At 51.7% G+C, this 13,490-nt stretch overlaps 1 protein-coding gene across 1 annotated transcript; it reads right to left on the bottom strand.

Annotated features, from left to right (window-relative positions):
• Positions 1 to 2,633: 2,633 nt before the first annotated feature.
• Positions 2,634 to 13,490, bottom strand: LOC124023304 (EH domain-binding protein 1-like; the record flags this gene model as incomplete). Its single annotated transcript, XM_046337815.1, is given in 2 exon segments — positions 2,634 to 2,866; positions 13,478 to 13,490. Coding segments are annotated over 2 exon segments (246 nt in total), but the record flags the coding sequence as incomplete, so codon positions are not given.

Genomic DNA, 13,490 nt, shown 5'->3' with positions numbered 1-13,490 from the left:
GCCTGTCCTTGTTCACCACAGCCTGTCCTGGTTCACCACAGCCTGTCCTTGTTCACCACAGCCTGTCCTTGTTCACCACAGCCTGTCCTTGTTCACCACAGCCTGTCCTGGTTCACCACAGCCTGTCCTTGAAGAGGTAGCCTTAACACCATGACAAACTGGACTAACACACAAACACAGGGAGGACTTAAACAAGACCACGCACAAGCAGATGCACACACCACCCACACCACCCACACACACCACCCACCCACCCACACACACCCACACACCACCCACACACACACACACACCACCCACACCACCCACACACCACCCACACCACCCACACCACCCACACACACCACCCACCCACACACACACACACCACCCACACCACACACACACCACCCACATACACCACCCACACACAACCCACCCACCACACACACCACCCACCCACCCACCACACACCACCCACCACACACCACCCACACACCACCCACACACCACCACACACACCACCCACACACACAACAAACACCACCCACACCACCCACCAACCACACACACCACCCACAAACACAACAAACACCACCCACACACACCACCCACCCACACACACACACACACCACCCACACACACCACCCACACACACCACCCACACACACACCACCCACCCACACCACCCACACACACACACACCACCCACACACACACCACCCACACACACACCACCCACACACACACACCACCCACACACACACACACAACACACACCACCCACACACACCACCCCCACACACCACCCACACACACCACCCACACACACCACCCACACACGACGGACTTGAATAATAAAATGCTCCAACAACGTCCTTCCTAACCCTTTAAAAATGATTTCTGCAGCAGCCAGAAGTGAGTTGAAGTCTTAGACAAAGTATCAGGATATATTACTACGTAAAACAGACGGAGAACAGACGTAGAACGGGACGTAGAACAGGACATAGAACAGGACATAGAACAGACGTAGAACAGACGTAGAACAGACGTAGAACAGACGTAGAACAGACGTAGAACAGGACGTAGAACAGGACGTAGAACAGGACATAGAACAGGACATAGTACAGGACATAGAACAGACGTAGAACAGACGTAGAACAGACGTAGAAACGGGACATAGAACAGACGTAGAACAGGACATAGAACAGACATAGAACAGACATAGAACAGACATAGAACAGACGTAGAACAGACGTAGAACAGACATAGAACAGACATAGAACAGACATAGAATAGGACGTAGAACAGACATAGAACAGACATAGAACAGACATAGAACAGACATAGAACGAATGTAGAACGGGACATTGGAATCTGTTTGGGGATGTGTGTGTAAAACAGGATGGATATTCCAGACCCTTGAGGGACAGCTGTAAATGCACACACACACAAAACATCGAGAAGCAAAGGAACAGCCTGTGTTTTTTGGGCAAACTGGAATCTGTGCGTATTAACACACAGACACATACAATGATGAGAAACTCCTACACACGTGTGTGTGTGTGTGTGTGTGTGTGTGTGTGTGTGTGTGTGTGTGTGTGTGTGTGTGTGTGTGTGTGTGTGTGTGTGTGTGTGTGTGTGTGTGTGTGTGTGTGTGTGTGTGTGTGTGTGTGTGTGTGTGTGTGTGTGTGTGTGTGTGTGTGTGTGTGTGTGTATTCATTCACATGTGTGTTTTTCTCTGTGAGAATATTTACAGAAACCAAAACCCTATTCTCACCACCTCTACATGTTAAAGTCTGAGCCTCATTTTCCACTGAATATCTCTCCTGCAACAGCCTCAGTCCCCCCTCTCTCTCCCTCCTCTCTCTCTCCCCCTCTCTCCCTCCTCTCTCTCTCTCCCCCTCTCTCCCCCTCTCTCTCCTCTCTCTCTCTCTCTCTCTCTCTCCCCCTCTCTCCCCCTCTCTCTCCCCTCTCTCCCTCCTCTCTCCTCCATTGAGCTCTAAAGTCAGGGGCAGCCCTTGGCGGAGTGCAGCCCACCACAGGCCACTGAGTCTGGGTAATTAAAGTTGTTTAGACCCCCTCACCCACAGTCACACGGCTGTGCAGCTGGTTGATAAACCTTCCTTAATGACATAGTACCACCATTACTGTTACCGCACCAAGTCCTACACAACTACAACAGCCAGCCACGGAGGGAGTGTGTGTGTATGTGTGTGTGTCCGCGGGGGGGGTTATGGGGGCAGATGGGGTTCTTACCCCCCTGTAATCAGTCTGCTGATGTGTTTAAGCCCCTCATATGCTTTCTGCCCTGCATCTCATATAGACTACTTAAACCCCCCCCCACCCACCCAATCACTCCCGGCCACTGGGGTGGCTCATCATGTGTGTGTGACCACCAGCCGTTTAATTACAACTAGCAGAAATGCAGAATTTAAATAAATAAATAAACAGACAAACAGCCCAATAAACTAATACCTATATTCAGATGAGGAGGTTGGAGGTGACTGGACACACACGGAGGCACATGCAAACACAACTACACACACTTTGTGAACAACCACACACACACACTTTGTGAACACCCACACACACACACACACTTTATGAATACCACTACTCTAGTGCCACTACCCTCTTCAAAGAGTCTTACCTTAGGGGAGGAGAAGGGCAGCTCTCGCCCCACCACAGCTGCCACGGCACTGGGTCCACTGGGCATGAATCTCTCCCTCTCTGCCCCCTCCCTGGAGGTGTTGGGGGCCGAGGGGCTGGGGCCTGGAGGTCTGGGAGGTAGCGGGGCTCTCCTCTTCTGGTTACTGAAGTCTGGAGAGGGCCCCGGAGGGCCGGGATGGGCTGGAGGTCCGGGGCTCGTAGAACGGGTTGGATCTGAAGGAGAGAGGGAGACGGAGGGGGAAGACGGAGTGAGGGAGGGGAGAGACGGAGTGAGGGAGAGAGAGGGGAGAGAGGGAGTGGAGAAGGGAAGGGGAGAGAGGGAGTGGAGAGAGGGAAGGGGAGAGAGGGAGTGGAGAGAGGGAAGGGGAGAGAGGGAGTGGAGAGAGGGAAGGGGAGAGAGGGAGTGGAGAGAGGGAAGGGGAGAGAGGGAGTGGAGAGAGGGAAGGGGAGAGAGGGAGTGGAGAGAGAGGGAAGGGGAGAGGGAGGGAGAAGGGAGTGAGGGGGAAGGGGGGGAGAGAGGGAGTGGAGAGAGAGAAGGGGAGAGAGGGAGTGGAGAGAGGGAAGGGGAGAGAGGGAGTGGAGAAGGGAAGGGAGAGAGGGAGTGAGGGGGAGAGGGAGAGAGGGAAGGGGAGAGAGGGAGGAGAGGGGGAGAGAGGGAGGAGAGGGGGAGAGGGAGTGAGGGGGAGATGGAGAGAAGGAAGGGGAGAGACAGAGTGAGGGGGAGAGGGAAGGGGAGAGAGGGAGTGAGGGGGAGAGGGAAGGGGAGAGAGGGAATGAGGGGGGAGGGAGAGAGGGAGGGGAGAGATGGAGGGAGAGAGGGAAAGGGATGGGAAGTGATGGGGGGATGGGGAGTGGGGGAGGGGAGAGGGAAAGAAAGAGGGAGAGGAGAGAGATATGGCATATCAAAAGATTGCATCATAATGTAATTTCACAGGCATTGTATAACTTTACATCCTCTAAAACTCTTCTGTTTTTTGTTAAATTTATTTCACTTTTATTTGACCAGGGAGGCCAGTTGAGAACAAGTTCTCATTTACAACTGCGACCTGGTCAAGATAAAGCAAAGCAAAGCAGTGCAACAGAAACAACAACACAGAGATACACATGGAATAAACAAACGTACAGTCAATAACACTTCACTGTACTTTACTTAGGAACACACATTCACCACTAAAATAGCTGACCAGGTACCATAGAACCACCACACGGTTAACATTACCACAGAGCCACAACACGGCTAGCAGTACCTCAGAACCACAAAACGGCTAGCAGTACCTCAGAACCACAACACGGCTAGCAGTACCTCAGAGCCACAACACGGCTAGCAATACCTCAGAGCCACAACACGGATAGCAGTACCAACCCAGTCACAACACGGCTAGCAGTACCTCAGAGCCACAACACAGCTAGCAGTACCGCAGAGCAACAACAAGGTTAGCAATACCAACCCAAACACACATGGTTAGCATTACCACAGAGCCACAACACAGCTAGCAGTACCTCGGAACCACAACACGGCTAGCAGTACCTCGGAGCCACAACACGGCTAGCAGTACCAACCCCGCCACAACACGGCTAGCAGTACCTCGGAGCCACAACACGGCTAGCAGTACCTCAGAACCACATCACGGCTAGCAGTACCTCAGAGCCACAACACGGCTAGCAGTACCAACCCAGCCACAACACGGCTAGCAGTACCTCGGAGCCACAACACGGCTAGCAGTACCTCGGAGCCACAACACGGCTAGCAGTACCTCGGAGCCACAACACGGCTAGCAGTACCTCAGAACCACACGGCTAGTATTACCTCAGAACCACAACATGGCTAGCAGTACCTCAGAACCACACGGCTAGTATTACCTCAGAACCACAACACGGCTAGCAGTACCAACCCAGCCACAACACGGCTAGCAGTACCTCGGAGCCACAACACGGCTAGCAGTACCTCAGAACCACACGGCTAGCAGTATCTCAGAACCACAACATGGCTAGCAGTACCTCAGAACCACCACAGAACCACAACACGGCTAGCAGTACCTCAGAACCACAACACGGCTAGCAGTACCTCAGAACCACAACACGGCTAGCAGTACCTCAGAACCACAACACAGGCTAGCAGTACCTCAGAGCCACAACACGGCTAGCAGTACCTCAGAACCACAACACGGCTAGCAGTACCTCAGAACCACAACACACGCAGTACCAACCCAGCCACAACACGGCTAGCAGTATCTCAGAACCACAACACGGCTAGCTGTATCTCAGAACCACAACACGGCTAGCAGTACCTCAGAACCACAACATGGCTAGCAGTACCTCAGAACCACAACACGGCTAGCAGTACCTCAGAGCCACAACACGGCTAGCAGTACCTCAGAGCCACAACACGGCTAGCAGTACCTCAGAACCACAACACGGCTAGCAGTACCTCAGAACCACAACACGGCTAGCATTACCTCAGAACCACACAGCTCAGAACCACACAGCTAGCAGTACCTCAGAGCCACAACACGGCTAGTATTACCTCAGAACCACACGGCTAGCAGTACCTCAGAGCCACAACATGGCTAGCAGTACCAACCCAGCCACAACACGGCTAGCAGTACCTCAGAGCCACAACACGGCTAGTATTACCCCAGAACCACACATGGCTAGTAATTACCCCAGAACCACAACACGGCTAGCAGTACCTCAGAACCACAACATGGCTAGTATTACCCCAGAACCACACATGGCTAGTAGTGAGTCAAAAGTACACACACAACGTTGAGTTAAACGGATGGTTGGGTAACACAGGACACAGGTGCTCTGAGGTCAGCTCTGAGTGACCTCATATCCCAACTGCCATGCTGGGCACTGACAGACACACACAGGATCTTATCAATACACAGGTCAGCCAGCCCGCAGGGTTGAAACGGGCTACACCGCTCCACGTCACTCATTCAACACTCACCACTCACACACAGCCAGAGACCTAGGGAAGGGGGGTTGGCTAGGTATATCAGGCTGAAAGAAACAGACAAGTTCAGTGTGTATCTAACCCCGGCCAAGAGGACGGAGGAGAAAGGAGGATAGAGAAGCAGAGCCATAGAGGCTGTGGCATTCATCTTTGACAGACCTGCCTTGGCTAAAAGACATGTGAAAAGACCCAGGCTGCAGTCCAATCGTGTGTGTGTGTGTGTGTGTGTGTCCCACCCCTCTCAGCCCAGCCACTTTCCCTCAGGGTATCCCTGTCGAAACCGGATGCAGTATGATTGCCATCTTAAGTGGCGGTCTAATTCACAAACGTTACCCCCCCCCCCCTCTGCCCTCGATTTAGCTCAAGGGAGCAAGTGAACTACTTTGATCACTCGCAGGGTTGTTATGACCCACAATTCAATGCAAACTGCAGTCACGTGTCAAACGAAGTGCCACGAAGTGTCCGATTCAATCAAGACGACTGCATCTTTCGGCATGTGAGAGATAAGTACTACTCTTGTATGCTAGCTAGCTAACAAATACATATAGACAACATTCATTTTAGGAGGTGGCAAATGAAAATATCATTCTCAAAGTGTCTCATAGTGAGGATCCTGTAAATGTAGCTAGCTAAACACATTTTTTGGGGCGGAATTTGAAAATATATTGGAACAAATAACCAAAGCTAGCTAGCCAGCTATGGGTAACTATAGCTTACGACCTGAGAAGAGCGCCGTGTTAGCTTGCGAGGTGCATAAATAGCTTTAGGTTGGTTATTAGGCACAACTTCCGAGCTTTCCAAGAAGGACGTTGCCTAGCAGATCATCACGGTCTCTAGCATAGACAGGAGAATATGAAGGTACACTAAGATGTGACAATGTAAAACTTCATTGAAGGGCGGTGCACAGTCGTGGCCAAAAGATTTGAGAATGACACAAATATGAATTTTCACAAAGTCTGCTGCCTCAGTTTGTATGATGGCGATTGGCATATACTCCAGAATGTTATGAAGAGTGATCAGACAAATTGCAATTCATTTCAAAGTCCCTCTTTGCCATGCAAATGAACTGAATCTCCAAAAAACATTTCCACTGCATTTCAGCCCTGCCACAAAAGGACCAGCTGACATGTCAGTGATTATCTCGTTAACACAGGTGTGAGTGTTGATGAGGACAAGGCTGGAGATCACTCTGTCATGCTGATTGAGTTCTAATAACAGAAAAGTAGGGTGGTGCTTGGAATCATAAAGTCATTTTCTCTGATGAATCCCCTTTCCGATTGTTTGGGGCATCCGTAAAAAAGCTTGTCCGGAGAAGACAAGGTGAGCGCTACCATCAGTCCTGTGTCATGCCAACAGTAAAGCATCCTGAGACCATTCATGTGTGGGGTTGCTTCTCAGCCAAGGGAGTGGGCTCACTCACAATTTTGCCTAAGAACACAGCCATGAATAAAGAATGGTACCAACACATCCTCCGAGAGCAACTTCTCCTAACTATCCAGGAACAGTTTGGTGACGAACAATGCCTTTTCCAGCATGATGGAGCACCTTGCCATAAAGCAAACGTGATAACTAAGTGGCTCTGGGAACAAAACATCGATATTTTGGGTCATTGGCCAGGAAACTCCCCCGACCTTAATCCCACAAATTCTGACAAACTCCATCAGTCAGGATGTGGCCCAGAAGTTATTTGACAGCATGCCAGGGCGGATTGCAGAGGTCTTGAAAAAGAAGGGTCAACACTGCAAATATTGACTCTTTGCATCAACTTCATGTAATTGTCAATACAAGCCTTTGACACTAATGAAATGCTTGTAATTATACTTCAGTATTCCATAGTAACGTCTGACGAAAATATCTAAAGACACTGAAGCAGCAAACTTTGTGTAAATTAATATTTGTGTCATTCTCAATACTTTCGGCCACGACTGCACACCACAGCCCCAGTCAAAACACTTTGCTCTCTCTCTCCCTCCTTCCCCCTCTCTCCCTCCATCTCTCTTTCCCTCCCTTCCCCTCCCTCCAGCCCCCCTCTTTCTCCCTCCTCTCTCTCCCTCTCTCTCTCCCTCCATCTCTCTTTCCCTCCCTTCCTCTCTCCCTCCCTCTCTCCCTCCCTGCACAGCCCCAGTAAAAACACTTCGCTCCCTCCCTCCCTCCCTCCCTCTCCCTCCCATCTCTCTCTCTCTCCCTCCCTCCCTCTCTATCTCTCTCTCCCTCCCTCCCTCTCTTTCCCTCCCTTCCTCTCTCCCTCCCTCCACAGCCCCAGTCAAAACACTTCGCTCCCCCCCTTCCCCTCCATCTCTCCCTCCCAGGGCTGAGTCCCAAATGCCACCATATTGTCTATCTATACACTACATGAAAGTATTGCACTGTGTAAGTAATAGGTTGCCATTTGGGACGTTACCCGGGACAAGAAAAAACAAAACATGGTGGACTCAATAACCTAGGAGTGGCTTATGATGGGGATGGGAGGAAGAATGTTAGTCAGGGGGTTGGGAGGAGGAATGTTAGTGAGGGGTTGGGAGGAGGAATGTTAGTTAGGGGTTGGGAGGAGGAATGTTAGTCAGGGGTTGGGAGGAGGAATGTTAGTCAGGGGGTTGGGAGGAGGAATGTTAGTGAGGGGGTTGGGAGGAGGAATGTTAGTGAGGGGTTGGGAGGAGGAATGTTAGTTGGGAGGAGGAATGTTAGTCAGGGGGTTGGGAGGAGGAATGTTAGTGGGGTTGGGAGGAGGAATGTTAGTGAGGGGGTTGGGAGGAGGAATGTTTGATGGGGTTGGGAGGAGGAATGTTAGTCAGGGGGTTGGGAGGAGGAATGTTAGTGAGGGGTTGGGAGGAGGAATGTTTGATGGGGGTTGGGAGGAGGAATGTTAGTAGGGGTTGGGAGTAGGAATGTTAGTCAGGGGGTTGGGAGGAGGAATGTTAGTCAGGGGTTGGGAGGAGGAATGTTAAGGGGTTGGGAGGAGGAATGTTAGTGAGGGGTTGGGAGGAGGAATGTTAGTGAGGGGGTTGGGAGGAGGAATGTTAGTGAGGGGGTTGGGAGGAGGAATGTTAGTCAGGGGGTTGGGAGGAGGAATGTTAGTCAGGGGGTTGGGAGGAGGAATGTTTGAGGGGGTTGGGAGGAGGAATGTTAGTGGGGTTGGGAGGAGGAATGTTAGTCAGGGGGTTGGGAGGAGGAATGTTAGTGATGGGGTTGGGAGGAGGAATGTTAGTGAGGGGGTTGGGAGGAGGAATGTTAGTTGGGAGGGGTTGGGAGGAGGAATGTTAGTCAGGGGGTTGGGAGGAGGAATGGTCAGGGGGTTGGGAGGAGGAATGTTAGTCAGGGGGTTGGGAGGAGGAATGTTAGTCAGGGGGTTGGGAGGAGGAATGTTAGTGAGGGGGTTGGGAGGAGGAATGTTTGAGGGGGTTGGGAGGAGGAATGTTAGGGGGTTGGGAGGAGGAATGTTAGTGATGGGGGTTGGGAGGAGGAATGTTAGTCAGGGGGTTGGGAGGAGGAATGTTAGTCAGGGGTTGGGAGGAGGAATGTTAGTCAGGGGGTTGGGAGGAGGAATGTTAGTCAGGGGGTTGGGAGGAGGAATGTTAGCCAGGGGGTTGGGAGGAGGAATGTTAGTGAGGGGGTTGGGAGGAGGAATGTTATTCAGGGGGTTGGGAGGAGGAATGTTATGAGGGGTTGGGAGGAGGAATGTTTGATGGGGTTGGGAGGAGGAATGTTAGTCAGGGGGTTGGGAGGAGGAATGTTTCAGGGGGTTGAATGTTTGATGGGGTTGGGAGGAGGAATGTTATTCAGGGGGTTGGGAGGAGGAATGTTTGATGGGGTTGGGAGGAGGAATGTTTGATGGGGGGGAGGAGGAATGTTAGTGAGGGGGTTGGGAGGAGGAATGTTATTCAGGGGGTTGGGAGGAGGAATGTTTGAGGGGGTTGGGAGGAGGAATGTTTGATGGGGTTGGGAGGAGGAATGTTAGTCAGGGGGTTGGGAGGAGGAATGTTAGTCAGGGGGTTGGGAGGAGGAATGTTATTCAGGGGTTGGGAGGAGGAATGTTAGTGAGGGGGTTGGGAGGAGGAATGTTATTCAGGGGTTGGGAGGAGGAATGTTAGTGAGGGGGTTGGGAGGAGGAATGTTTTGAGGGGGTTGGGAGGAGGAATGTTAGTGATGGGGTTGGGAGGAGGAATGTTATTCAGGGGGTTGGGAGGAGGAATGTTTGATGGGGTTGGGAGGAGGAATGTTAGTCAGGGGGTTGGAGGAGGAAATGTTGGGAGGAGGAATGTTTGAGGGGGTTGGGAGGAGGAATGTTTGATGGGGGTTGGGAGGAGGAATGTTAGTGGGGGTTGGGAGGAGGAATGTTAGTCAGGGGGTTGGGAGGAGGAATGTTAGTTTGATGGGGTTGGGAGGAGGAATGTTAGTGAGGGGGTTGGGAGGAGGAATTGATGGGGTTGGGAGGAGGAATGTTATTCAGGGGGTTGGGAGGAGGAATGTTTGAGGGGGTTGGGAGGAGGAATGTTAGTGAGGGGTTGGGAGGAGGAATGTTATTCAGGGGGTTGGGAGGAGGAATGTTAGTGAGGGGGTTTGATGGGGGAGGAGGAATGTTAGTCAGGGGGTTGGGAGGAGGAATGTTTGATGGGGTTGGGAGGAGGAATGTTATTCAGGGGGTTGGGAGGAGGAATGTTTGAGGGGGTTGGGAGGAGGAATGTTAGTGAGGGGGTTGGGAGGAGGAATGTTAGTCAGGGGGTTGGGAGGAGGAATGTTAGTGGGGAGGGGTTGGGAGGAGGAATGTTATTCAGCGGGTTGGGAGGAGGAATGTTTGAGGGGGTTGGGAGGAGGAATGTTTGATGGGGTTGGGAGGAGGAATGTTAGTGAGGGGTTGGGAGGAGGAATGTTATTCAGGGGGTTGGGAGGAGGAATGTTTGATGGGGTTGGGAGGAGGAATGTTTGATGGGGTTGGGAGGAGGAATGTTAGTCAGGGGGTTGAGAGGAGGAATGTTAGTCAGGGGGTGAGGAGAGGAATGTTAGTGAGGGGGTTGGGAGGAGGAATGTTATTCAGCGGGTTGGGAGGAGGAATGTTAGTGGGGGGTTGGGAGGAGGAATGTTTGATGGGGGTTGGGAGGAGGAATGTTAGTGAGAGGGGTTGGGAGGAGGAATGTTATTCAGGGGTTGGGAGGAGGAATGTTTGATGGGGTTGGGAGGAGGAATGTTTGATGGGGTTGGGAGGAGGAATGTTAGTCAGGGGGTTGAGAGGAGGAATGTTAGTCAGGGGGTTGGGAGGAGGAATGTTAGTGAGGGGGTTGGGAGGAGGAATGTTATTCAGCGGGTTGGGAGGAGGAATGTTAGTGAGGGGTTGGGAGGAGGAATGTTTGATGGGGGTTGGGAGGAGGAATGTTAGTAAGGGTTTGGGAGGAGGAATGTTATTCAGGGGTTGGGAGGAGGAATGTTTGATGGGGTTGGGAGGAGGAATGTTAGTCAGGGGGTTGAGAGGAGGAATGTTAGTGAGGGGGTTGGGAGGAGGAATGTTATCAGGGGGTTGGGAGGAGGAATGTTTGATGGGGGGTTGGGAGGAGGAATGTTAGTCAGGGGGTTGGGAGGAGGAATGTTGGGAGGGGGTTGGGAGGAGGAATGTTAGTGAGGGGGTTGGGAGGAGGAATGTTAGTGATGGGGTTGGGAGGAGGAATGTTATTCAGGGGGTTGAGAGGAGGAATGTTAGTCAGGGGGTTGGGAGGAGGAATGTTAGTGAGGGGGTTGGGAGGAGGAATGTTATTCAGGGGTTGGGAGGAGGAATGTTTATGGGGAGGAGGAATTGGGGGGGGAGGAGGAATGTTATTCAGGGGGTTGGGAGGAGGAATGGTAGGGGAGGAGGAATGTTATTCAGGGGGTTGGGAGGAGGAATGGTAGGGGAGAGGAATGTTAGTCAGGGGGTTGGGAGAGGAGGAATGTTAGTGAGGGGGTTGGGAGGAGGAATGTTATTCAGGGGGTTGGGAGGAGGAATGGTAGGGGAGGAGGAATGGTAGGGGAGGAGGAATGTTATTCAGGGGGTTGGGAGGAGGAATGGTAGGGGAGGAGGAATGTTCAGGGGGTTGGGAGGAGGAATGGTAGGGGAGTAGGAATGTTATTCAGGGGGTTGGGAGGAGGAATGGTAGGGGAGGAGGAATGTTATCAGGGGGTTGGGAGGAGGAATGGTAGGGGAGGAGGAATGTTATTCAGGGGTTGGGAGGAGGAATGGTAGGGAGTAGGAATGTTATTCAGGGGGTTGGGAGGAGGAATGGTAGGGGAGGAGGAATGGTAGGGGGTTGGGAGGGAATGTTTCAGGGGGTTGGGAGGGGTTGGGAGGAGGAATGTTAGTCAGGGGTTGGGAGGAGGAATGGTGAGGGGGTTGGGAGGAGGAATGTTAGTCAGGGGGTTGGGAGGGGAATTGGGAGGAGGAATGTTAGTCAGGGGGTTGGGAGGAGGAATGTTTGATGGGGGTTGGGAGGAGGAATGTTTGATCAGGGGGTTGAGGGGGTTGGGAGGAGGAATGTTTGATGGGGGTTGGGAGGAGGAATGTTAGGGGAGGAGGAATGTTAGGGGGGGTTGGGAGGAGGAATGTTATTCAGGGGGGTTGGGAGGAGGAATGTTAGTCAGGGGGTTGAGAGGAGGAATGTTAGTCAGGGGGTTGAGAGGAGGAATGTCAGTGAGGGGGTTGGGAGGAGGAATGTTAGTGAGGGGGTTGGGAGGAGGAATGTTAGTGAGGGGGTTGGGAGGAGGAATGTTAGGGGAGGAGGAATGTTAGTCGGGGGTTGGGAGGAGGAATGTTAGTGAGGGGGTTGGGAGGAGGAATGTTAGTCAGGGGGTTGGGAGGAGGAATGTTAGCAAGGGGGGTTGAGAGGAGGAATGTTAGTCAGGGGGTTGAGAGGAGGAATGTTAGTCAGTGGGTTGGGAGGAGGAATGTTAGTCGGGGGGTTGGGAGGAGGAATGTTAGTCGGGGGGTTGGGAGGAGGAATGTTAGTCGGGGGGTTGGGAGGAGGAATGTTAGTCAGGGGGTTGGGAGGAGGAATGTTAGTCAGGGGGTTGAGTATTCTAGGGTTTTGACAAAGTTAAAGGGTCACCATAGGAAATATCCCCTCAACCCAAACTGAATTGGAAAGATAGACTAATGTATTATATCCAAGTTAATTTAGAGTTTACCCAAGAGAACTGTACCCCACCTCCACAACTCACCAAAATGGAAGGTTTAACTAATTGTAAATTGCTGTTCGACAAGGAGTCATGAGGCAGTATTTTGTAGTGAGAGGGGGTGAAGAGGGATGGAGGACGGAGGTGAGGGGGATAGAGGGGGGATAGAGGGGGCAGACAAGCAGAAAGAATGCAGGGAACAACCGAGTCCTTGTTTTTGAAAGAGCTCCCAAGTCACTCTGTGTCTTAGAGTTGAGGGGGCCTTGTGTTACTCGCACAAGGTTACACACATACATATACAGACACACACACAAAGACAAACACAGATACACACACACAAAGACAAACACAGACACACACACAAAGACAAACACAGACACACACACAAAGACAAACACAGACACACACACAAAGACAAACACAGACACACACACACACACACACACACACACACACACACACACACACACACACACACACACACACACACACACACACACACACACACACACACACACACACACACACACACACACACACACACACACACACACACACACACACACACACACACACGAAGACAAACACAGATACACACACCAGGGTTTCTATTAGCCAATTGACTGCTTTTGTCCTTTTTAGTTGCCGATAAATCAAACTGTTGCCGGGCAGAAATGACAAGGAGAAGATAAATAATCCCATAGTTCTTTTTATTAATCTGACGTAAATACATTTGACCGTCAT

This window comes from Oncorhynchus gorbuscha, unplaced genomic scaffold, assembly GCF_021184085.1.
Source record: "Oncorhynchus gorbuscha isolate QuinsamMale2020 ecotype Even-year unplaced genomic scaffold, OgorEven_v1.0 Un_scaffold_1579, whole genome shotgun sequence".
NCBI lineage: Eukaryota > Metazoa > Chordata > Actinopteri > Salmoniformes > Salmonidae > Oncorhynchus > Oncorhynchus gorbuscha.
Note: the sequence above shows the minus strand (reverse complement) of the source record. Positions and strands in the feature narration are given on the sequence as shown.